At 42.1% G+C, this 26,092-nt stretch overlaps 1 protein-coding gene and 1 pseudogene across 4 annotated transcripts in view; one reads left to right on the top strand and one right to left on the bottom strand.

The window, feature by feature from the left end:
• The window catches only part of RBM6 (RNA binding motif protein 6), an 84,500-nt gene extending 61,701 nt beyond the window's left edge, over positions 1 to 22,799 (top strand). For 3 of the 4 annotated variants that reach the window (XM_055413859.2, XM_055413861.2, XM_055413863.2), the window contains 15 exons: positions 5,714 to 5,788; positions 10,376 to 10,436; positions 12,570 to 12,836; positions 13,210 to 13,370; positions 14,170 to 14,267; positions 14,946 to 14,988; positions 15,129 to 15,210; positions 15,438 to 15,523; positions 16,227 to 16,373; positions 16,691 to 16,786; positions 17,855 to 18,115; positions 19,141 to 19,215; positions 20,096 to 20,196; positions 21,784 to 21,913; positions 22,653 to 22,799. In XM_055413859.2, the coding sequence (XP_055269834.1) occupies positions 5,714 to 5,788; positions 10,376 to 10,436; positions 12,570 to 12,836; positions 13,210 to 13,370; positions 14,170 to 14,267; positions 14,946 to 14,988; positions 15,129 to 15,210; positions 15,438 to 15,523; positions 16,227 to 16,373; positions 16,691 to 16,786; positions 17,855 to 18,115; positions 19,141 to 19,215; positions 20,096 to 20,196; positions 21,784 to 21,913; positions 22,653 to 22,778 (1,809 nt within the window). In that variant the 3' untranslated portion in view covers positions 22,779 to 22,799. The remainder of the gene's footprint in view (positions 1 to 5,713; positions 5,789 to 10,375; positions 10,437 to 12,569; positions 12,837 to 13,209; positions 13,371 to 14,169; positions 14,268 to 14,945; positions 14,989 to 15,128; positions 15,211 to 15,437; positions 15,524 to 16,226; positions 16,374 to 16,690; positions 16,787 to 17,854; positions 18,116 to 19,140; positions 19,216 to 20,095; positions 20,197 to 21,783; positions 21,914 to 22,652) is intronic. The other variant, XM_055413862.2, reaches the window with a different exon arrangement.
• Positions 22,800 to 24,995: 2,196 nt separating this feature from the next.
• Positions 24,996 to 25,096, bottom strand: LOC129548230 (U6 spliceosomal RNA; annotated as a pseudogene).
• Positions 25,097 to 26,092: the final 996 nt, after the last annotated feature.

Below are 26,092 nucleotides of genomic sequence, written 5' to 3' on the forward strand. Positions count from 1 at the left end.
TTCCACTGAGGCTGAGCCTGGTCAAGGGGCTCAGTGAAACACAGTTCAGCCATATGGCTTCAGAGAACACAAATAAGGTTTTAGTTTTAGCGTGATACAAATTGTTTCCTTTTAGGAAATGACAGGTAAATTGGCTGGGTAGTAAAATAGTGTTATTAAGGAGCATTTTAGAAAACATGTTTGCTGTGCTTTCATCTGGACAAGAAAAGATATCAAGATAAGTAGCTGCCCAGAGGGCATTGTCTTCTTGCTCCTCAATCTTATTTGGATCCTCAAGTTCGATTCTGTTTCTAGCAGAGTTCCCTTCAGGACCTCACCTCATGCTTGCTCAGAGGGCAAGTCAGCTCCTGTCAGGTGAGAGGCCATTCTAAGCAGAGGGTAACCGGGAGTCAGTGGACCAAGCTAAAAGGTTGTCACAGAGCATTCTGTGTAGTTTCATCAGGATTCTTGGCCTCTCCTTCCTTCCTGTCCTTTCCTTTTTCTGCCTCGTTTTGGTTTTGTCCTTTGAGAATACTTAGTTTTACGAGATGTTTGAGCTGTTACATATCCTTGTACCAGAAAGAATGAGTCTAGCTGCTTTGCAAAAGATTTCTACAAAAAGTTTCCCTTTTATACTGAGGGGAGTGACATATGATCAGCCCTCCACGTGCACAGGTCTGCATCCACAGACGCAGAGGGCCAACTCTACTACACCATTTGTGCCAGACTGCAGCATCCTTGGATTGTGGTATCCATGGGATCCCAGAACCAGTCTCTGATGGTTATCAAGAGATGACTGTACATCTGTGTTAAGCCTGTTATTTTGTTCCTCCTGATTTATCCTTTCTGCAGGTCCATTTGATTGTTATCACTGAAATTCCTTGTAGTGTACCAGTTAGTAGCCATCTTTGTCTTAGACACAGCGCCTAAAGTAATCATAGGTGCTTTAAGCACATTAAGAATACCTTGAACAGGCCAGTTTGGAGGACTGGCAACACTATGAGGATCTTTGTGACAGTTTCTCTAAAAATTCCTGTGGTGTCATTGCCTGTGAATTTCTTTAGATGCTAGTTTACTCACTTTTTCATCAGAAGCCACCTGAGTGGTGTGGTAAGTGTTAAGAGTTAGCTGACACTCTGGAAGTCTAAAAACAAAGAAAAGCAAGATGATGAAAAGAAAACCTGCTGTTTGGTCCCATGTATATTGCTAACTAGCTCTATGATCCTGAACAGGCTGCTCTGTATCTCAGCCATTCTTTTCCGTGTGGAAATAGATTTTATATATCCCCTATTTGCAAGGATCAATCAAGATGACATTTGTGAAGAATGCCTTTGTAAACTATAATTGCTTTGTGAATAAAGATTACTATCTCTGATAGTATCAGTTTTCAGCCACCAGTAACCTGATTCTCCCATCATGTACTTGGAAGAAGCACAAATGTACAAAGAGGGCTTGCTGATTTTTCATTGTAAGTTGGAGTTGACTCACTGGAAAAGACTCTGATGCTGGGAAAGGTTGGGGGCGGGAGGAGAAGGGGACGACAGAGAATGAGATGGCTGGATGGCATCACCGACTCTGTGGACATGAGTTTGAGTGTACTCCGGGAGTTGGTGATGGACAGGGAGGCCTGGCGTGCTGTGATTCATGGGGTCGCGGAGAGTCGGACACGACTGAGCGACTGAACTGAACTGTATTCACAAGGCTCACCTACTTTCCCCCTGCCTTTGCCTGCCTGTCTCTCTCTGTTCTTGAATGGGATGACCTGTTATGTCACACAGCAGCTGTATTCTCGATACAAAGTAGCACTGTGACTGTGCTTGTGGGAGATCTTCAACAAAGATGCAGAGCTGCTGCCAGAAATGTTCTTTCATTTCCATTTTCTCCTGTGCCTCCTAGTACCTTAAGAATCCTTGGACTTGGTTATAAACCAGCTAAAACTTAAGGTGGAGTCTCAATTCTCTGACCCAAGTTCTTTTCACAGGTCATAAAATGGAGTTATCAAGTCTCCAGAAGCAGCAGATGAAAAGGGAAATGGAAATGTGCATGTTGAATTTAGCAGCCCTCAGGCACAGATTATGGTACTCTCCAGTGTCCCCAAGGTGGAGCGCAAGGACTTGGTTTGCTGTTCAGAAGTTTGATTATCTCTCAGTCCTTGCAGCTTCACATTAAGATATACTTAGGAATGCATCTGTGTGACTTTATTAAGTGAGGGCTTTCAGTTTAGGAGGAGTCAAGCAGGTTTTAATCTAATTTAAGCCTAATCTCCAACGACTGAGAAGGGAGGTGGGTGTCTTTGGTTTTACTTTCAAATATATGGTGGTACATCTTTAGAAGCCAGATGTGGTTAATCAGACTTGCAATCTTCATGGGGTTGCTTCAAGGGCCTTAATAAACAACCCACTAATTCAAATGAGTAATAAAATTTCTAGTGTGTGAATGAAGATGGTAGGTATTAGACAATGAAATGTGGACAAGCAAACAGTGATGAAATCATCCTACCCAACTCCCCACAGGTTGTTTCCCTAGGAGACACTGGCAGATCTTGACTCTGTGAAACCTGAAGAAAAGACCTGACAGGCATGGGGGAGTACAGCATATGTCATGCCTGTGCTTGGTATATCTGAGCAGCTGATGTATGATAGCAACTGGGGAATCAGCCATTGAGTTTTTTCTGTGTCTGTTTATTCTTATTCAAACAGTTGGCTGTTTTTCAACAGTGATGGCTTTCACAACCATTTTGTATTCCTTAGCAGTGGCCTCTGGTAGCCTTATATCTAGCCCTGTGCAGGTGGAAAGGAAAGGGCCATCTTAGTTGTAGATAGAGGACCCTGAGAAATAAGAGATGATGAATGGGGGTTTCCCTGGTGGTCCAGTGGTTAGAACTCCATGCTTCCATTGCAGTGGGCACAAGGGAACTAGGATCCTGTAAGCTCTGCAGTGCAGCCAAAAAAAAATTATACATGGCCTTTTTAACCTGAGTTGAAGGTGATCTCCAGTTGATCCTCTATGAGTACTCCTAGCAGGGGGAGTTCCCTACCCTTGACAGAAAGTCCTCAGAGGCTCCTGGAACATCCATCTGTGTTTGTTATCTGAGAAGTAGAATGTGCTCCTTGCCTTAGGAATTCTTCAATCTACTGATGCCTCCAAGTGGTGAAATCAGAGTTTGCAACTGACTGCGAGTCACAGTAGTACCGTGTTCTGATGGCACAGTTCACTGTTCAGATGGCATCCCACATGCTTTGTGGACAGGTGTATAGGTGCGCATTATGGCACCCGAACCTTCCTCCAGAGCTGCTGTGTGCTGAGCACTCCAGTCTTCCAGGCATAGTTGGATGCATTCAAGTCCTTTTTTGTCATTCCATACATGCTTATTAAGTTCCTTTTCTGTACTTTACTGATAACAAAAGACCAGCAAGATTTAGCCTGGTTGATCAGATATGGTCCAGCAATTGAAAACTAACACTAAAGGCTGTCATAAAAATACAGGTTCTGATAGGCAGCGACCCTGCCCTTATGAAATCTTAGTCTTTCAATAGATTGAAATGGGGTATGAAATATTAACCTCTGACAAGCAAGTGAGAAATACGTATTAAGCCTAACTATATCCCATGCTCAGCACTCGCAATGAATTAATTCATCTTCATAACCATCTTATAAGGTATACATACTGTTATTCCTCCTTTACAAATAGAGGAAACTGAAGCTCAGAGAAGTTAAGGACCTTGCTGAAGGTCATGGAGTGGAGGCAGGATACAAATTTAGGGAACTTGACTGAGAGTCCATACTCTTAAATGACTTAAATGACATACTGCCTCTGGATGGAAGGATACCATCTTGACCAACCTCCTATATGATAGGGCTTGGCAGATTAATAATCCCCTGACCCTCTCTGTCTGCACAGCTGTCTCTCTTTCCTAGATTGGCTCCTTGGGCAGCTTATCTAACCCTCAGAGTGAGCTGCTGCTGCTGCTAAGTCACTTCAGTCGTGTCCGACTCTGTGTGACCCCATAGACGGAAGCCCACCAGGCTCCCCCGTCCCTGGGATTCTCCAAGCAAGAACACTGGAGTGGGTTGCCATTTCCTTCTCCAATGTGTGAAAGTGAAAAGTGAAAGTGAAGTCACTCAGTCGTGTCCGACCCCTAGCGACCCCATGGACTGCAGCCTACCAGGCTCCTCCATCCATGGGATTTTCCAGGCAAGAGTACTGGAGTGGCTTGCCATTGCCTTCTCCGCTCAGAGTGAGCAGGAGTTGCCAAATGCAGCCTGTAGCCACTTACCTACAGCCCTAGAAGTTAATCTGACTCTGCCTTTGACGAGCTAGGTAACCTTGCCTCTCTGAGCATGTTTCCTCATCTGTGAAGTGAAGAGAATGATCATGGGATCATTTAGGGGTTAAAGAAGATAACACACTTAATCTTTGGCTCTTAGTAAGCACTTCAAGTTGGTTAGCAAACTTTTATCATCATCCTCTAGTCTTGAGAGCAAACCACAAAACCGTTTCTCAGAGACCAGATTCTTAGACCTAGGTAGGCGGGCAGTTTTTTTTTTTTTTTGGTTTTGACAAGACAATAATTTTATTCTGTGTATTTCTCTTGACTCTTTTGGTGTGAAAAGCAGAGAGGTAAAGCATTATTTGACAGATGTATGGATTCAAGCAAGAAACTGAGGTCCAATTGCAAAGAAATGCCTTGTATAACTCAGAGCCCTGTCTGAGGAGACACAGAGGACCCTAGAGGGCGGAGAATGAACACAGCGCAGGGGCTAGTTCCAGAGTCGCATCCTCGGTTAGTTCACTTGCGAGTGTGGGTGAGGGTCCCTTGTCATTAGGCAGAGATTTTTTTTTTTCCCCTCTGCTCTAACACCTATCTGCTGTCTAGTGTTTATTATTAAACAAAATTTATTTCATTTTTCTTGGTGTGAAAGAATTCGTGTCTTGTCCAAAATGCAGAGGCAAAGGAGCTCTGTAACTGCAGGCTTGTTGAACCCCTTTTCCCCACCTGTTCCTGTGCCAGACTTTCCCAAAGTGTTCATTTGCCAGCGGTTGCTCCTCACTTCTCACGGCCAGCTCACTCCGAAGGCTCCAAGCCGCAGTGATGCTGCCACCGCTGCCGCCGCCGCTACTACCACCAGCAGCCACTCAGTTTCCTGCTCTAAGGATGTGACCTGCCGTGAACCTTTCACAGTCCTCTTTCCTTCCTGTCTTCAGTGTTGTATCTCTTTCTTTTGGTGCTTTTGCCACGCAGCAGTATTGCAAAAAAGAAAAATTTTCAGGCACCAAAGTGAAGAGCCCTTACTACCTTACCACAGGAATTTGAGTTAGCCATGGCAAAGAAGGAAATTGAGAGGGCTTCCGTGCCTCTGTGCTGAGAAGGAAGGCGTTTGCTTCTTGATAGTGTGCCAGCTCCCTGGCCAGGTGGGGGACTTGCTGGGATTATATGACCTCTGGAGGAATAGACCGGGCCTAACCTGCCCAAAGACAGCGCCCCCAGCCCACAGGAGCCAAGGCCGAAGACCGATCTCACCTTCTCCCACTCCCTTTCCCTAAGCTTAAGCTTGCTCTGCCAGCAGACACTGCCCCAAGACTGTGGCTTATAACAGCCATTTCCTTTTGTCCATGAATAAGCTCACTCTTTGTAAAATGTTTCAGCTTGGGGGACTGGAAAGGCTCTCTGTGCCTTCCTGTCTCTTCATTTCTCCAAGGGTTAATGTTGATGGCTCTGTCTTTTCTTCACAGGGAACTCTAATGATCCATGACAAAGAGGTTACGCTCGAGTATGTACCAAGCCTGGATTTTTGGTATTGCAAATGGGTGAGTGCCCAGAATTCCTCTCTTTAGAAGTATGGATTCAGTGTCATAGTTCCTCCATGTTTCCAGGAATGCTGCCTGGTGTATCTTATACATTGCCAAGGGCAAAGTTCTTCTTTCTTGGTTCACTTCAAATGAACTGGAGGTCAGGGCAAGGTCATCCCAGCTACTGCCTGTGGCCATAGAGGATTCAAGGCCTGTAGGTGGAGACCTTTTCCCACGGACATATGCCATGTGTTCGTTGATTTTGAACTGAAAGACAGTCCCTTGATTTAAAGCCTACCCCCAGTTACCTTTCCTGGGAGTGGTTAAAGAGGATTTATTAATATTTCGAAAAATCTATATACAAAGGCTGGATCTATGAGAGGTCTACTTTTTTTTTTGGATATTCAGGGGTTTCCAAGAATATAGAACTTCACGTAACGTAGTATTTGTCCTCTGTTTAACTTCATATTCTTCTTGAATGGTATATTTAAAGATTTTAGGCTATATTCTTTTTAGCTGTCCAGTTTGATTGCAAATGAGTGTGAACATACATTTTATCATTTTTCATCATGCTGTTAGTTTCAAAAGTAAGTTTGAAAAGTCTATAAAGTTTCTGAACCAAGATTCACTAAAAGTATGGTAGAACTTGATAAAATTAAGTAATGGCTTTAACTTGACATTTTGAAATACAATTTGAATAGATATAGTTGTCATTAACCAAAGCATTCATAGTTCATGGATATACACCATAAGCTGTCAACTTAGAAAGACATTTAATTATTTTTTAATGGTGGTGAACCAAATATAGCATTAGTTTGCTGTTTTAGCCACTTTAAAGCATGTAATTCAGTAGCCTTCAGTAGTTTCACAGTGAAGTGCAATCACCAACACTAATTCTAGAACTTTTTCTTCACCCTGAAGGAAACCCCGTATCTATTAAACAGTCATTCCCCATTCCCCTTTCATTCAGTTTCTGGAAACCACTGTTCTGTTTGTATCTCTCTGAATGTGCCTATTCTGAACATTTCACGTAAGTAGAACCATGTATTATGTGACCTTCTGTCTGCCTTCTTTCACTTACCATGTTTTCAGGGTTCATCTGTGTTATTGTGTGTATCAGTATTTCATTTATTTTTATGGCTGAATAATAAATGGATATGCCACATTTTGTTTATTCATCAGGCAGTGGACATTTGCATTGTTTCCATTTTTTGGCTATTGACAATAAGAATACCATGAATATTCAGGTACAAGTTTTTGTTTGAAAACCTGTTTTCAGTTCTTTTGGGTTTATGCCCAAGAGTAGAATTGTTAGGTCATATAGTACTGTCATGTTTTAACTCTTTGAAGAGCTACTAAGCTTTTTTCCACAGAAACCAGCTGCACAGTTTACATTCCCATCGTCAGTGTCTTAAGGGTTCCAGTTTTTCCACATCCTTGCCAACATTTGTCATTTTCTTGCCCCCCAAGCCCCCCCACCCCACCTTTTTTTTGGTAGTAGCCATCAAACTTTTAACAACCACTAGTACTCTTGCCTGGAAAATCCCATGGATGGAGGAGCCTGGTAGGCTGCAGTCCGTGGGGTTGCTAAGGGTCGGACACGACTGAGCAACTTCACTTTCACTTTTAATTTTCACACATTGGAGAAGGAAATGGCAACCCACTCCAGTGTTCCTGCCTGGAGAACCCCAGGGACGGGGGAGCCTGGTTGGCTGCCATCTATGGGGTCGCACAGAGTCGGACACGACTGAAGTGACTTAGCAGCAGCAGCAGCAGCAGTGGATGTGAAATAGTATTTCATCTTCATGATCGTGAAGCTGATTTGCAGTTCCCTAATGATTAGTGATGAACAGGGAGGCCTGGTGTGCTGTGATTCATGGGGTCGCAAAGAGTCGGACACGACTGAGCAACTGAACTGAATGATTAGTGATGTTGAGCATCTTTTCTTGTGTTTGTTGCCACTTGTGTATCTTTTTTGGAAAAATGTGTATTCAAGTCTTCTGCCCATTTTTAAGTACTTTGTTTGTCTTTTTTTTAAGTTGTAAGAGTTCTTGGCAATTCCCTGGTGGTCCAGTGGTTAGGACTCAGCACTTTCACTGTGGTGACCCAAATTCAGTCCCTGGTCAGGGAACTTATGAGCCACAAACTGTGCAGTGTGGGCTCCCCCCGCCCCCCCCACCAAAAGAGGTTGTAAGAGTTCTTTATATATTCTGGATGTTAATCCTTAATCAGATATGGTGGTTTAGGTCACTAAGTTGTGTCTGACTCTTGTGACCCCTTTGACTATAGCCCACCAGGCTCCTCTGTCCTTGGGATTCTCCAGGCAAGGATACTGGAGTGGGTTGCCATTTCCTTCTCCAGGGGATCTTCCCGACCCAGAAATCGAACCCAGGTCAGATAGGGGATTTGCAAATATTTTCTACCATTCTGTGTGTTGTTACTGTGTGTTACTTTCTTGTTAGTATCCTTTGATATACAGAATTTTAATTTTGGTAAAATCCATTTGATCTATTTTTTTTTTTTCTTTTGTTGCTTGCCCTTTGGTATCATGAAAGTATTGCTAAAGCCAAGGTCTTGAAGACGTATCCTTATGTTTTCTTCTAAGAATTTGTTAGTTTTGGCTTTTAAATATATTTGGACCTTTGATCTATTTTGAGTTAATTTTTTTCAGGATATGAGGTAAGGGTCCATCTTCTTTGGAATGTGGATATTCGGTTTTCCATAAACCATTTATTGAATTAACTATTCTTTCCCCATTGAATAGTTCTGGTTCTCTAGTTGGAAATAATTTGCCCATGGATGTATAGATTTAGTTATATAGACTCTCAGTTTTATTCTGTTGATCTCTGTGTCTGTCCTCATGCCAGTACCACATTGTTTTGATTATTACAGCTCTGTAGTAATTTTGGCAATTGCAAAGTGTGAGTCCTTCAGTTTTGTTCGCAGTAATTTTGGCAATTGCAAAGTGTGAGTCCTTCAGTTTTGTTCTTTTTCATTCTCTTGGCTATTCAGTGTCTCTTTACACTTCCTTATAAATTTGAAAATCATCTTTTCCATTTCTGCAAAAAAGGCCATTAGAATTTTGAGAACATTTTGCATTTATGTAGTGATTGTCTCTACATCTTGGAATTAATGAGTGATTTTCCCCCATCTCTTTCCACTGTTAGCTATAATGCACATGTATTGTTTATTTTATAATCAGAGCTGGAGGGAGCTAGAAAAAGAGAAATTTTTGAACTCTGTTTTCTGTTAACCAGCAAAAAAAAAAAAAAAATGATGTTGGTATCTGATGTCAGAGTTGTACAACTGTTGCCAAGGATATTGGTTGAAAGAGCAGAATAGCTTGGTTAGATTGTCCCCTAAAATATCAGGCCACTCCTTTAGCTATTTCAGGGGTATTTTGTAATTTCTGTGCTTCTCTGGAAGGGTTGAACTGCCAGTCCTGCATATGGGATCTTTGGCCTAATATCAAATGCCCTGACTTCTAAAAAAAATTCATAGCAGTAGTAGTCATAATAGCCAAGAAGTGGAAACAGCCTAATGCCCATCAGCTGACAAATGGATAAACTAAATGTAGTATAACCGTACAGTGGAATACTATCTGGCAATAAAAAGGAATGAAATACTGATCAGTGCTGCAGCATGAATGAACTTAAAAATACTATGCCAGACACGAAAGATCAATTCTGTGGGACTGAAGGTAAGAATGGAAGGTGACTGCACTAGGTTTTTCTTTGGGGGATGAAGAAAATGTTCTAAAGTTAAATTTTGGTGATGATCTTACTATAGATGTACTAGAAATCCTTGAATTGAGCACTTAAAACTGATCAATTTTATGGTGTCTAAACTATAGCTAACTAGGTTAGGATCGTAACTCAACTTAAAGCTCTGCTGTACAGTCTTCCCATGGTATCTGTAGGGGGTAGATTCCCCTATATTTTGATATCCAAATCCACAGATGCTCAAGTCCCTTATATAAAATGATTTCATATTTGCATATAACCTAGGCACATTCCCTCATATACTTTAAATCATCTCTAGATTACGTATAGTAGATAATACAATGTAAATGCTCTGTAACACTTTTAACATCCTCAGAACAGCTACCAGAGGCGCTGCCTGTGGATCTTCCTCCTCCTTCCATGCCCTTTTTAAAATCAGTGTTTGAGAAAGGAATTGATCACTGAATTCTTCTTGGTTCCAGCCAAGCCTGAATCGGGCCATTATAACCAGTTCAGGATCAGATTTTGGGATGCAGGCTGAGTAGTCACAGCTTTAGGGCAGAATCTCCTATAAACCACTTAATAGTCCAGTTTCCTTAGGTAAGTTTACTTCCGGGAGAAATCTTTGTCCAGAGCAAAGGCATTTGGGCTGCTCAAAGGTCCAGCCATATCCCCTGTTAGAGGCAGCTCTCAGACAGCAGCTCGCCGGATTCTTTGCCATTTCTGATGAGTAGAGGATATCAGACTGGTTAGATTTTACAGGAATCTGGGATATTTCTGGCTTATTTCTTTCATTTTTGGCAGTTGTCACTGTGTTAGATATATATGTAAGGTTAAAAAAATTTTTTTTTTTTTGGTCAAATTATTTTCTTTTCCCGTGCAGTGTAAGGCCAGCACTGGTGGACACCGATCTTCATGTTCATTCTGCAAGTGCCCGAGGGAAGGTAAGTGGTGGTAGAGGCAAGGGTGGTAATTATTATTTTGTACATTGAAGATGACAAATTTCCTACTTTCCTTGGCTTTAGAGTGATCATCCCTAAATACAAGTTCATCTGTAAAACTCTTAAAAGTGCAATGTGATAGCTAACTTCATGTTCAGTTCAGTTCAGTCGCTCAGCTGTGTCCGATTCTCCGCGACCCCATGAATCACAGCATGCCAGGCCTCCCTGTCCATCTGTTAGTAAATAGTTTTGGGTCTCAGAGTTCCGCCAAGGGCAGGAGATGGATTATGGGCTACTTAGCCTGGGCAGCTGACCAGAGGTCAGTAGTATTGTTACTTAGAATATTGTTACAGTTTAAAGATATTAGGTTGAGGAAGAGTCTCCATGGCATTTGTCCATGTGACCCCTCCACCCCCACTTCTTTGAAGTTATTGGGGATAATTTGCTATTGTTACTGTTTTCTCATTTACATTCTAAACATTTGAGGATCTTAACACAAAAACGTTCCTTAAAGTAACAGTAAAAGTATAAACAAGACAAAATCAGGATTGAGGGTATGTGTTATTTTTATAGAGTGATAAACCTACCAGCTTCTCAGTGACTTGGTTTTAAAGTTAATTTCTCCTGAGAACCTCTAGGTAAACAACCTTAAGAGTCTGTCAAAGGCATCTGTAACAGTAGTCCTATAACAGTGACTGTTATGTGCCTCTTTCTGATATTATCCTGTAAAGAAAACTAGTACCTGACAGTAAAATACAGTTCAGTGCTGGGATCCTGGTAGTCTTCTGAAATATTTGTTTGTTCCAAGGTTAGACTTTAGTGTGCCTCCAAGGAATTTTTTATCTGGGCTTTTGGCCTGTAGTGGCAGTTCTGCTCTCGAGTGAGGGTATGAAGCAGGTGTTCTGAAATCTTTGCGGGGAAGCTGTATCTGCTCTAGAGACCAAACCAGTGCATGGGAAGGCGAGTAAATAACTTTCCTATTGACAGGTGGGAAATTTTTCACTTGCTGTATTACTCCAGTTAGGTGAAATTGTGTTTTCCCTCCAGAAAGTCATCTTTTCAGTCTGTTCTAACAAATGAATAAATGGTTTATAGAAACCCTTGAGCACCATACCACTAAGAGGGCTGAAACAGCTTTAAGCTAGAAACATTCGTGGCAGGCATTCACTAGTCGCCTGTCACCATTATTAAGTAATCTCTACGCTGCTCCCACAGAGTGTCTCTTTGAGCCACATGACTTCCCTTAAGAATGAATTAATTGTTTAAAAAAAAATGCCCCCAATTAACTGGACACATTATCCTGATATAGAAAGAGATTTGAAATGAATCATTTATATTTTGAAGGGCATTTACCTGTTATAGTTATTGGCATGTAAATGAGCTTTGTACAGGTAGGTCTCTTCTTACTTTTGCAGGAGACTAGGGTGTCTAGTCTTACAGAATTTGAGCAGCTATTTTAGTACCATAACACTGGAAAAAGAAAGACTCCTAGGCATAACACATTTGACGTAAATGTTTCTAGCAAACTCCTGGAAAGACCATATGTTTTTGTCCTCAGATCTGTTCTTATCAGTGGTTATAATAGTAAACTCCAGGGTCTCATGAAAGATTTAAATGTTGGGGAAGTGATAAAAAACTCACTCATAAGATTAAATTTTTTAAATACTTAGTTTCTTCTGTAAACTGTTCAATTTGCTGTCTTGTTAGCCTTTCTGCTTAAAGTTTGTCAGAGGACTTTTTTGTAGGTTTGTGTTTTGTTTTTGTTTTTTTTACTTTTAAAAATATTCCAGGGAATTCTCTGGTGGACCAGTGGCTAAGACTAGGCACTTTTACTATCATGGTCCAGGTTCAGTCCCTGGGTAGGGAACTAAGATCCTGCAAGCCATACAGCTTGCAAGATATAAGCCAGTTCCCTGGCAGTATAGTGGGTAAGACTCTGAGCTTCCACTGCCAGCGGCACAGGTTCAATCCCTGGTCAGGGAAATAAGATCCCACATGTTGCTCACTGTGGCCAAAAAAACAAAAATAAAAACATTCTAGTGCGAGTATTTGTTGGCAAGTAAGGAGGAACCACAAGAGTAGTGTTTGGGGGATTAAAACCTGTTGGAGATTCTATTTCTGTTCATCTAATGACAGAAGCCAAGCAAGAATTAGTAACCTACCCTCAGCCTCAGAAAACATCCATACCAGCACTATCAGAGAAACAAGCCAGCCAACCCTCAAGGTCAGCTGATAAGGAATCTGAACCCAAGAAAAGGGAAGAAGGACAAGAACCACGCTTGGGACATCAAAAGAGAGAATCAGAAAGATATCTCCCTCCTCGAAGGGAAGGGCTCACCTTCCGAAGAGACCGAGAGAAGGAGCCATGGTCTGGGGAGACACGCCAGGATGGGGAAAGCAAAAGTAAGTGGTTTGTCAGGGCATGTACTAGTCTGTGACCACCACGGTTGGAGCATAGATGACCTGTACTGTGACTTCCTAGACCCTAGTAAAACAGCTCAACCTGTTGTTTTTTGCAGGCTTTGCTGACAGAATCTATATTCTCCCAACTAGCAAGTTGTTATTCAAATGCAGCAAGGCCTAATTTTAGATTTCTAAGTATTGTGATGAAAAGTGTGAAGTATTTGACTAGCATTCTGTTATATAATCACCCTTGGTAGAGCAGGGTAACATCTGCAGTATAAAAAAAAAAATACACTCAAACTCTGAAGACTTCAAAATTGTAAACCTTTCTCTCTTTGTTTTCTCCTTTCCCATTTGTGCTTGGTTTGTTCAGCAATCATGCTAAAACGCATCTATCGTTCCACTCCACCTGAGGTGATAGTGGAAGTGCTGGAGCCCTATGTCCGCCTTACCACTGCCAACATCCGTATCATCAAGAACAGAACGGGGCACATGGGCCACACCTATGGCTTTATTGACCTGGACTCCCACGCAGTGAGTTGCAGTTGTCCATCACCCCCATCCCCCAGGCCCCTCACCCTCTCCTTTCCCCCCAGGATGGCTTAGGAACAACTGGCTATGGAAACCTCAAGAAGGTTTGAAGGACTCGATCCTTAAAATTGTCACGTGCCACTTGGTACCCTAACCCCTCTTATTCTTTGGCTCATTCAGGTGAAGTGACTGCCCTTGAAAGTTGGAACTCTGAGTGGCTTTACAGGTCCATTTTTTGTCTGGTGGCATTTCAGTTTCCAGTTAAAGTGACAGCTTAGTCACTTGGAAAATCTGAATACTGAACCTTTTCAAGATTTTATTGACTTTTCTAATTTCTTAAAATCATTTTGACCAATCACAGTTTTATGTTTGATGGTAACAGAACATTCGCCTTTTTTCCTCAAAGTGTTGCTTTAATAGATTCTTGTGCCTTGAATTGCTAGTTGTGGGGCCCTTTTCCATTTGAGTAATGCGAGGGTAGCAATGAAAATTATGTTTTGTGCTCAAAAAAATCACAAGAGACTTTGTAAACTGGAACTGATGCAGTGACAGTTGCAGACTAAAAGAAGAGGATTTGAACTTTTGAAATTGATACTAAGAACTGATGCCTAATTATTCTGATCAACGCTTCATTAAGAGTTGCTTATTTTTGCCAGTGTGCTCTTAGTATTATAATTATGACCAGAACATAATGTTTAATAAAGTTTTTTTTTTTTTTAAGAAGGAAAATCCATGTTCAGTTTTCTTTCATAGGACATGTCCTTTTCTCTCTTTGGGTTCAAATGAGTCTTTGTTTCCCTAGGAAGCTCTTCGAGTAGTGAAGATCTTGCAGAACCTTGATCCACCATTTAGCATTGCTGGGAAAATGGTAGCTGTAAACCTGGCCACTGGAAAACGAAGGTAAAGCAGAGGGTGGGACTCCTTTGTGTTACCCGACTCAGATATTTGGGAGGCAGCTCTTACCTCTGACTGGAGATACAGATGGTAAAGCATGCTTTCCCAGTGTGAGTTGCTTCAGATTCATATGTATATTTTCTTTTTGTGTAGCTTGCCTTGTTCTTTCTCTAGATTTTTTTTCTTTCCTTTTAAATAGTAGTACTGAGTACTTTAGCTTTTTCCCCTCTTAACTCTCTGGTATCTTTGGGCCCCAGGAGATGGTGCAGCCTTGGATGTGCAAAAAATTTGCACTATATCCTTGCTCCCTGGAATCTAAGAAAATGCTATCTTGACTTTGTTCATACCCCCATAGTGCTGAGAAATCTTATTCTTCTTTACTCCTTCACTCATCTTGACCCAGAAGTGGTATCCGGGAAGTGGCAGCATCAGAGAGGCAGGCTTACAGTGAGAGGGCAGCTCTGTTCTGGTACCCTCAACTCAATTGCTGTTTTCCTCCAGCAGATAGTTATACAGGAGTCCCGCTGCTTCTCCCTTCAGAATTCTCTGCATCACCAGACCTGTCTGGGTTGATTTCTTTCCGTGCCACGGGGGGAATAGTTTCTCAGCAGATCTGTTAGGGTTGGGCACCCCTCAAGTAGCTTTCGGTAGCAGGCTCAAGACATGTTGTGTTGTTTGTTGCAGAAATGATTCTGGGGACCATTCTGACCATATGCACTACTATCAGGTAGGCTTCAGCAGCTGGGGAGTGCTTTGTTAAGATCTTCAAGTGACTGAAAAAGTGATCTTCAGTTCTATCTAATGGGTGATCATTAAGGTAAATTGCTATCCAAAGTTCCATAATTTTAACTTGTTTTTCTGTGATAGGGTAAAAAATATTTCCGAGATAGGCGGGGAGGTGGCAGAAATTCAGACTGGTCTTCCGATGTAAATCGACAAGGACAACAGTGTGAGTGACCTTTGTCTGTTATTTATATTGTTCTTTCTGGTTTGATTGCCCATTAATTGAAATCTTGGTGGTTACAAAGTTGGCAAGAGACAAAGGGTTCTCACTCAGAGAGCTCCAGCTACAGATTTTCAGGTTGGCCAGCCTCCTTAGATTGTTCTTGATGAGTCCCCAGCAAGGGCTTCTTTGGACAGGGGCTAACACTTTGGCTCTGGTTTTATTCCCTCTAGCTTCATCTGACTGCTACATATATGATTCTGCTACTGGCTACTATTATGACCCCTTGGCAGGAACTTATTATGACCCCAATACACAGGTGAGTTTGGGGCTTTGTTATTTTGTAAATCATTCTATTTATTTATTTTTTTATTTTTGGATGTGCTGGGTCCTCATTGCTGCGCGGGCTTTTCTCTGGTTGTGGTGAGTGGGGACTACACTTCGTTGCAGCGAGTGGGCTTCTCATTGCAGTGGCTTCTCTTGTTGCCGAGCGTAGGCTGTTGGCATGGGGCTTCAGCAGTTGCAGCTCACAGGCTGTAGATCATGGGCTTAGTAGTTGTGGCGCATGGATTTAGTTGCTCCGCAGCATGTGGGATCTTAAGCCAAGAATTGAACCTTTGTCCCCTACATTGGCAGGCAGATTCTTAACTACTGGACCATAAAGGAAGTCCTTATTTTGGTGTGTATGTTTTGGTTTTTTTTTTTTTTTTGGTGTTTTTGAATGTCCAGGTTTTATATTGAGTTATAATTATGTAGGTAGATTTTAAAGACAGTAATCTTCATGTTAACTGTTGTGTATATAGAAAAATCAATGCCTTGTGACATTACAGGTGAGAACAGTGCTGCTCTTGGGAAAAATGGACAGTGAGTGGTCTGGCTACCTCTTGACCCCTGGGGTGGGTTTTTAGGTTGTTTGATATGTTCTCCTCTTAGGCAAGAGGGAGAAAGCTGTTTCTTTCCCTCAGAAGAGAACTATGCTCCTTAGACCTGTAAAATGTTCTATAGACTTAACTGTTTTGCAGCAAGAAGTCTATGTACCCCAGGATCCTGGGTCCCCTGAGGAAGAAGATATCAAGGAGAAGAAACCCAGCAGTCAAGGAAAGTCAAGTAGCAAGAAGGAAACGTCTAAAAGAGACAGCAAGGAGAAAAAAGACCGAGGAGTCACGAGGGTAAGAGGACTTGTGAATCCTGCTTCCTTTTTGCCACAGTACACACTAAATGTATCTATCTTTCTAGATAGAATTTTAGTAAAGGCTGAAGGAGATAATGTATATAAATGCACCATCTGGTACCTGACATAGAGTAATCACTTAATATATACTAAATGGGATGTGTTTAAACCTTTTTTAATTTTGGAATCACTATAGTAATATCACAGATATTTCACAAATTAAGAGGTTTGGAAAATCAGACTCATTTCAACAGGTGAACTCTTAAACCCAGCTTTTATGAGTATCATATAAAAATTACCAGGGATTTTGATCAGTTTCAGGAAAATGCCAGTGAGGGGACAGCTCCCCCAGAAGATGTGTTTAAGAAGCCTCTGCCTCCCACTGTGAAGAAGGAAGAGAGTCCTCCACCAGTAAGGCTAAGCTGATATGCTGGGCTAGGGCTGGGGCTGATTGCGAATGGGAAAAAAAGTTCAAAGGCTGATGACTCACTTCAATATTGGTCCTGTAGTTCTCTGTGTCTCACAGACAAGGACTCCTCTTGAGTGTAAGCATGAGGTAAATTTTCCTGTCTGTTAATAGGAGTGTTCCTTGAGACTCAGAGGCCGTTATCTGTCCTTTTTCTCTTCTACCTTGTGCCATTCCTACCAGACCAGAGAATGCCAGCCATTTTTAAGTTAGAATCTTGATTTTGTTAATTCTTCTATTCTAAATGACCAAGGAAACAAGTTTTCCTGGGCCTAATGTTTTCTACTTTTTGACACTGCATGAAAACATCTTAAGTGTCAAGTGCATGCATATGTCATTTTTATAGTTTGCCTGCCAGAGTGAACAAGGCTAACACTGGTACCCATTTTTTAGATGCCTTAAAAGTGATAGTCTCAAGGTAATCAAAAGTTATTTTGATGCTAGGCCAATGATCATGTGTCATTATTTAATATTTTCTGTAAACTCATGATAAATACTTTTTGCTGCTCTACATTGTTGATTCAGTTCACTGTAATATCTATCTTAACCATGCCTTTGTCTTTACTTTATTCAGGAGCTGGATCTGTTTACCTGGGTGTTTATCCTTTAGTTAGTTTTAGTCCATCTGCTAAATCTCGGTAGCCTGGATGAAAGTTGTCTTTTCTCCATGGGTTACAATGACTCTGCCTCTTTAAAAGTAACTTGTAGCTTTTAAACTCTGTTTTTGAGGGCTATGTGAATTTCCATTTCTCTTCCTTCTCATCACTCTTCTATTGCTAGCGTCACTTCTAAGGGAACCTTTCTGGCTTATCTCAGTGGACAAGGAGAAAAATCAAGCTCAAGCCATGTTGCTTCCATCTGGAAAATGAACAGTGTGGTCAATGGGCCTGTTTTGAACCCAGTTCATTATCCAAACCAAAAGAGAAGAAATGAGATGCCTATATCAGAATATCTAGAAAACAGGCCCCAAATCCAGGTTGAGGTTGTGTTAATCTCTGGCCTTCTCCTTCCAGCCTAAGGTGGTAAACCCTCTGATTGGCCTCCTGGGTGAATATGGAGGAGACAGTGACTATGAGGAGGAAGAGGAGGAGGAGCAGACCCCTCCTCCACAGCCCCGCACAGCACAGCCCCCGCAGCGGGAGGAGCTGACCAAGAAGGAGAATGAAGAAGACAAACTCACTGACTGGAATAAACTGGCTTGCCTGCTCTGCAGAAGGCAGTTTCCCAATAAAGAAGTTTTAATCAAACACCAGCAGCTTTCAGATCTGCACAAGGTATTAGGGAAAGGGCCCTGGCCTTCTGAACTTTGACTGTCATTGTTGAGCATTACAGTAAATAAATAAGCTTATGCTGTCCTTCTTACCCTGTCTCTTCCCCAGCTCCTCTAATTAAATCAGTCTAATTAAAAAATGAGTTGTTTTTCCACCTTTTTGTTCATGAGTCGCTCTGTATTAAGACTGTGCCCAGCTTCAGCAAACTTCAGTGTATAGACATAAGGCAAGCAGTATGTCTGGGGTTGAGGCACCAAGGATGGAGGCTGTGTTGAAGTCAGGAGGAGCAGGGCTCATGGAAAAGGGCACTCACTTTCTGGGTTTCTCATCTTAGCTCTACTATTAACCTCACAGTTGGTCTTCAGATAAGGCCCTTTACTTCTCTGATACTTGGTGGCTTTACCTGGTTCCATCTAGCTCTGACAGGGTGCAGTTTTCTCGAAAGGTGAGTCACATTCTGCCTTATCTTCATGTAGACACCTTAAGTTTCTTATATATTCCAGACGGCATTGTGTAGTGAAGCCACACATGAGGAGTGGGGAACCCTCAAGGAGTACGAGACTCTCAGAGCAATCTGTTGTTTTGTGTCCTTGGAGTTCCTTTTCATGTTTCTCTCTGGGCTTGAAAGAGTGACTAGAGTCTGAGGATAGCTGGTGATGGTGGTGGTAAGCAGGGCGTGTGGGTATTTGGTTTTCTTCAGTGGTGTCTTCAGAGTCCCCTCTTCCATTTTTACCTTGGAGAAAGAGATAAAAACCAGGTTTGTGTCTTCTACATTTCAGGGAGAAGTAGGATAAAATTCTGCCTTGTGCCACAATATGGAACTAATCTATGTGTCAGAACATGGGCTCCCATTGGTGAGGTTAATGCAAGATTTAGGGGTTGCTGCTTGTGTAGTACAGTGATCACTTAGGAGAGTTGGCCAGTGAAAGGAGCCACAGTCCTAACACAGCTATCAGAAAAGGCCTAGAGGCGTTGCTCGGACCACTCTTTTGGTAGACCTACACTCAAAGAACTCCTTCTCTTCTCAGCAAAACCTGGAAATCCACCGGAAGATAAAACAGTCTGAGCAGGAGTTAGCCTATCTGGAGAGGAGAGAACGGGAGGTAAGATTTGGTGGCATGTTAGTCCCTTGACCCCAGCTTTTTTAGTTCTGTGGTGTAACATATGCAGGCTGTGCTGAAGATAAAGAACGAAGAAGCCCCAAAAGATGGTGTATACATTTCTCAAAACTACATTAAAGTGGTTGCATTTTTTTATTTATCCGTTCCGTTCCGTCACTCAGTTGTGTCTAACTCTTTGCGACCCCGTGGACTGTAGCCTACCAGGCTTCTCCGTCCATGGGATTCTCCAGGTAAGAATACTGGAGTGGGTTACCGTTGCCTTCTCCAACAGAATAGATTACGAGAGAGAAAAGACACAGGAGAGAGACAGAGATAATGCCGGCACACACGATAACACGACAAACGGAGGACAGACATAAATTGTACTTTAATAAAATTGGTTCCTTCAAAAGTAATGTTAGGGTCTCTGGGTAGGTCAAATAACACTCCTGTTTCTTGCCCAACTTTTAAAATCAATGAAAGAATGTTGGCTCAGGCTGCTGAAATAGCATATTTTACGGTTAAAAGCCAAGTTGGAGTAAATAGCTTAGTCTGAGAGCCAAATGGACTTGCTATTTAGACCACACAATTAGGTGGACTCACTTAGGCAGCTGCAGGCTTTACTGACCAATGATGGGTCTTATGTGATTGTTAGGAATCCATCTGTGGAGGCTCTTTTCCTCAGAGAGGGGAAGATAACCTGTTCTTCCCAAATTTACCAGTTAAGAGAAGCCACTACTTTCTCACGAATGTTTAAAGTGAGAGATTCCAGGAGTTACCAGTTGAATTCCCTCGTTATAGGAAATACCCAGAAAAAAGTGAAACTTTCCCACTTCCCCACCCCCTCAGATGGAAATCTCAGATCTGTTCTTCTCCTTACCAGCAGGGAAGGTTTAAAGAAAGAGGAAATGATCGCAGGGAAAAGCTCCAGTCTTTGGATTCTCCAGAAAGGAAACGCATTAAATACTCCAGGGAAACTGACAGGTAAACTAGAAACTCTTCACTCAGCCTTCACCTCGAGGCATAATGATCTCTTTCTCCGATTTGCTGCCTTTTTCTCATCTCAGAGAGTGAGGTTATCGGGAGCAGGTTCTGTCTGAACTCTTTGAGCATGAGGTTCACCCCAGCCTTTTGACCACCTGTCTTAACACAGGCAGTAAATATGTTTTCATGAAAGAATCATTGGCTGCATAGCTGCTCAAAACCAGGGCTGGAGTGGCTGTGGTTGGGAACCCTACTCTTCTCATCAGTAATGCTGTATCTCTTTATTAACCTGATAAAAATGTCACACTCTTGGACTTTTTCTACAGGGAACCTTCATTCTCACATGTTTGTGTTAGTCTCTCAGTCACAATGTCCGACTCTTTGCAACCCCATGGACTATAGCCAGCCAGGTTCCTCTGTCTATGGAATTATCTGGACAAGAATACTGGAATGGGTTGCCACATAAATACTGAATAAGTGGTTGCTTGGTGATATATAATCTGTAGCTTCCTGTGCTTGTTTATGGTCAGAGAACTCCCAAGTTTTGAGTCCAGAGCTGTAAAATTTTCTGATATCCCACTGTGTACAGATATTGTACCTAGTGCAAGGAATATTCAGGGGGATAAGATAAATATTATCCTTGACTGTCTGAACACAGACTAAGGGAGGCTTCGGTGGTATTTTGTCTCATAGGGCAGACACAGAAATCCGGTAGAGAAGGGGAGGGCATTTCAGTTGCAGGGAACTGCATGTTTCATGGATGAAAGAGAGAGAGGTCGTGATGCACTTGAGAAGTTGTACATAGCCTGATGGGCTGAATACTGGGAAAATGTGGTTGCGTGACAAGAAGATGAGGCTGGCTCAGTCCAGTTCATGAAGTTCATGCTCTTTGAACACCTTATTAAGATTTTGTCTTAGGGCACTAGGAGGTTATGAAATGATTTTAAGTTAGGGTGTTGATCTAGTGAAATTTGAGCAGTTCTCTTCATTGGTAAGTGAAAGAACTAGTAGCCAGGATAGAATATGCCTCTGGGGGAAAAGGTCATGATTCAGCATGGTGTTCATGGCTTTTCATAGTCTGGCTCAAGCAGCCTTTGGCCAACTCCTACCACTCCTCTTATGGACAAGTTGTATTCTTTCACTTCTCCGTGCTTGTGTCCTCCTTTCCTCCCATGCTTTTTCTAGCTCACAAGCTCATATTCATTGAGAACCAGTTCAGGTATGCCCTTTCGTTAGAATTCCTCATTTGTGATGGTACCCCTTCAGGTTTGTGATTTTTTATTTCCACAGTAGATAGCTACTGCTGCCACATCCGTGGCTGAGCTCTTCAATGTGCTGTAAGCATCTGTTGACATATTATCCTCCTCACATCCTTCCCCGTGAACAGGTTCAGGTCTTAGTCTCTGTATCCCCAGGACAAAGCTGGTTTTGTAGAGAGTAGGCACTGAAAGATACTGTTTAATACTCTTTTTTTTTTAAACTGTTGAATATTCTTAGGAGGAGGCATATCCGGGTCAAGAGGACAGAGGTTTCTATTGGGCTCGCAAGCTTGTCACTGGTGTCTTAGTGTGTGTGCTTCCTTTGCAGCGATCGTAAGCCTGTTGGTAAAGAAGGCATCGACAACAGCAGCAAAGGAGGCTATGTCCAACAGGCCACTGGCTGGAGGAAGGGGGCCGGCCTCGGATATGGCCATCCAGGATTGGGTTCGGCGGAGGAGGTGAAATGGTTTCCATCTTGTTAGGGGTGTCATGAACCTGGCGTATACTTAGCTTCCTCTCATTTGTGTCCCACAACTACACAGCAGCCTGTTAGATGGACTTTCTCCACCACTGGCAAAGAACTTGAGAGCTGAGAAGCCTGTCAGTCTTGATTACTAGGTTATAGCTAGGCATGCTAGGCTCTCTGCAGTTTGATTGGCGATGGGAAGCAGAGAGAGAAGTTGGAATGGGGCTCATTTTACTGTTACAAAGAGTAAGACATGGGGCAGCATGGGAATCAGGCCGTTTGAGAGTGAAGAATAACTTGGTGAAAAGAACCAGGGAACCAGCAATAAAAGGTACAAAGGCATCTCAGAGAGGAATTGTCATCACAGGTTTTTGATGGCTAAAATTTGAGGAGCATGATATTAGTCCTGTTTCTCATGAAGGGCCTCACCCCTCATGTTTCAGGAAAAGAAGATAGAAAAGATGATACAAGGGAACAGTGCCCATTTTGTATTGTCTTAGTGCCCATCTGAAAATGCCAAGTATAAGAGGTTGACTTCTCATATTTCTGGTGTTGAATCCTGAAGTCACGGTGTCACCATCCTTCTTATTCATCTTGAGTGTTTATTAATTAAGCATTCTTTAAAAATTCTCCTGTATCTTGTTCTCCGTACTAGTCCAGAAATGTTAAAGACCAGCCGTGAAGCTAATTAATTTACAGAGCCCACTTCAATGTTTGTCTTTGTTCTACAGACTGAAAGTCGGATGAGGGGTCCCAATGTGGGAGCTCCAGGAAGAACCAGCAAGAGACAGTCCAATGAGACTTACCGAGATGCTGTGCGAAGAGTCATGTTTGCTCGGTATAAAGAACTCGATTAAAGAGTGGAGACAAGTCCCGTAGGACACAACCTCCTTCTTGTTTTGTTTGTCCGTCTCTCTTTTTGTTTTGTTACTGTTCTTGCTGCTAGAACTTTTTTAAATAAAATTTTTTTCAATGTGATTTTTTTTTTGGGGGGGATGGTTAAATTTTTCTCCCAGAGATGGGTGGGGGTTGGGGCTAATGGTAGGAGGGAGAGAATCCCTTGATGTGGGCCCATTTGAGGTGATGCTGAAATGGCAGCAAGGGCTTTAGTGAGCCCTGGAACACTGCCTACTGTCAGTGTGAGAGGACTGGTTGCAGGGACCTTTGAACACTGGCTTGTATGAATACTGTCAGATCTAATCTAATAAGTGAAAACAGCATCTCATTATTGTAACTGCTAAGGCTGAACCTATTTCCATATGTGGGTTTATTACTCATTAGACCTTTAGAAGTGCTCTTCTGACTTTGTTGGTGGTCGGGGGAGGCAGTGTTGTGACACCTCTTTTTCTGAGTGTCTGCTGGGTGTTCAGTTCTTCACACATTGTGATCACCACGGCAAGCTGGCATAATAGGAATTATTATGCCAACATAATAGGAATTATGCCACTTCTCTCCAGCCACTGCCCCAGCTTCTCCGTCCCTCCATGGCTAGGATTCTAAAAGAAGTGTCTGCCCTCTTTCAACTCTTTATTGCCCACCATATCACTCATACCATTTCACAGAATTTGGTTCCAAAGGAAAGATTTTTGAAAAATTCTTTGTAGTTAAAAGGACTACTATATCTTGCGAACCTATTAAAACTTAAAAATAATTTCTCAAGGGAGCATTTGGTATTAACAATTGCACTTTTCAGGTATTTCAGGGGAAGAATGTTTCTTAGGAAGCGAACAGCATGTTTGAAGGAACATCTTGATTGTATAAGGTAGGGGTTTGTAAACTTCTCTATAAAGAGCCAGAGAGTCAGTATTTTAGTCTTTATATTATAAGTCATAGGATTTCTGTTGCAACCAACTTGGCAATACTATAGTAAGAAAGCAGCCACAGGCAATACATAAACAAGTGATTTTGGCTGTGGTCCAATAAAACTTTATTTACAAAAACAGGTCACAAGCCAGAATTGACCCAGGGCTTGTGGTTTTTGCCAGCCTTTGGTCAAACGACAGTCTGTATGCATAAGGGAGGACCATAGAGGGTTCTATTTAAAAAAAAAAAAAAAAAACAGAAAAATCTGAGTAGGGATATTGGCATTTTTGGACAGAATGAGCAGTGAGGGGTGGGAGGGGTAAGGAGATGGAGGAATATACATTTCTAGCAACAGTAAATGTGAGTTTAAGTAGTTTGTCATGCTGTGTCCAAGAATAACCCCTTTCTCTTAATCTTTTGACCCTTTCGAAAATGAAGAGAAACAGAAGTACATTGGCTTCAGGATCAAGAGCCCCTAGTTCTGGGCCTTGCTACCACTAGGGCAGCATTTTAGAAGAAGGGCCATTTGAATCTTTCAGCCCTAGACAGATGTACTCCAAGAGCCCTTCTGGTCTACCTGATAGTCACAAGTGCGTCTGTGGTATGTCTCATTACTCTCTGTCCAGCCTTCGTTGAGTAGGTCAAAACACTTTTTGGAAGCTGGTCCAAGCTTTTCCTGAACTACTCAGACTAACTTTTCCTTCTAACTTGGTGTCATCCTGTTGGATGCTACATATAGATACATACACACATATGAAAATGTAGAAAAGTCTGTGTGTGTAGGCAGCACCATGGTCTGAATGCTTGTGTTCCCACCACCACCACTGTCACCTGAACACCGAAAGTGACAGTATTGCTAAGTGAAGACTTTGGGAAGTAATTAGGTCATGAAGGTGGAGCTATCAGCTGTCGTAATGGGATTAGTGCTCTTATAAAAGAAATTCCACAGAATTCACCATGTGAAGATATAAGATTTTGCAGCCTGGAAGAAGGCTCTCACCCAAACATGCTGGAACCTTGATCCTGAACTTCCCAGCCTCCACAACTGTAAGAAAAAATTTTCTGTTGTTTACAACTTAACCATTCTTTGGCATTTTGTTATAGCAACTGGAACAAAAGGTAGATAATAGATAGGGAAGCAGGTAGGGAGGGAGATAGACAGATGGGAAGATAGAGCCAGAAGAGAGAAAGAAAAGTTATCCATTCTGAAATCCAGTGATTTCTACCTTTCTATCTATTCTCATGGGGTGTTTCGGTTTTTTTTTCTTCTTTTAAATATGGAACGCTTCACAGATTTGTGTGTCATCCTTGCGCAAGGGCCATGCTAATCTTCTTTATCGTCCCAATTTTAGTATATGTGCTGCCAAAGTAAGGCATGTCTTTAATTATCCAAAGTTTCCAGTGTCAGTCACTTAATGTCCTTGAAGTTCAAGGATAAGCCTTAGTTAAAACATGTCTTTCTGGGGAAAAGATTTCCTGATATATCTGAAGCTTCTGGTTTGAAATCTCTTTTGCCATCCTTCTATTCTTGAAGGATTTCTTCGTACCCCAAAAGTTTGGTGTAAGTTTGGTTTTCCATAACTAATACCTTCCTCTGCATTGTTATAGTCTAGTTTTTCAATCTGTATCAGTTCAGTTCAGTTCAGTCGCTCAGTCGTGTCCGACTCTTTGCCACCCCATGAATATGTGACCTTAAAAATCAGTTCCCTTAAACTGTATCTATAAAGAATGCCAGTGGGCAAGTTATGTTAATTGTGTACATAGGTACACCACCATTTGACTGATGAGTCAGGGTCCAAATATCTCTCAAATTGCTGAAGCATCTCTGCTTCTGCTGCAAACATTGCACTTTTAATTTTGGTAGTGGATTCATTTGTTCACTCAACAAATACTTATTAATGTATACCATGTGCCTGGCAGCAGCAGAGTCTCTGGGGGCTATGGTAGTGAACTAAACAGAGAAAAGTCCCCGCCCTTCTGGAGTTTACATTCTACTGGATGAAGGTATGGACTCAAACCAAATTTATTAATTCCAATCCCAGTTCCACCACTATAGTGTGGAACCCATAGTGTGACCTCTTAGTGTGACCTACTGTTTCTAAAACAAGGACAGTGATAATGATTTTGACTAGGAGAACAGCATTTGAGGCAGCTGTTTAAAGGTAGAGTCAACAGAATTTGCTGACAGATTGAGTGCAAGGAAAAAAAAGTCACGGGTGGCTCCCAGGCTGTGTTAATTTTGAGATGTCTTCCCAGTAGCTCAGCGTCAAAGAATCCACCTGCAATGCAGGAGACACAGGTAGGCAGGGGTTCGATCCCTGGGTCAGGATGATCCCCTGGAGGAAGGGATGGCAACCCACTCCAGTAT

The sequence above is a fragment of the Moschus berezovskii genome, chromosome 24 (assembly GCF_049115385.1).
Source record: "Moschus berezovskii isolate FMDL1 chromosome 24, NW_MosBer_1.0, whole genome shotgun sequence".
NCBI classification, from domain to species: domain Eukaryota; kingdom Metazoa; phylum Chordata; class Mammalia; order Artiodactyla; family Moschidae; genus Moschus; species Moschus berezovskii.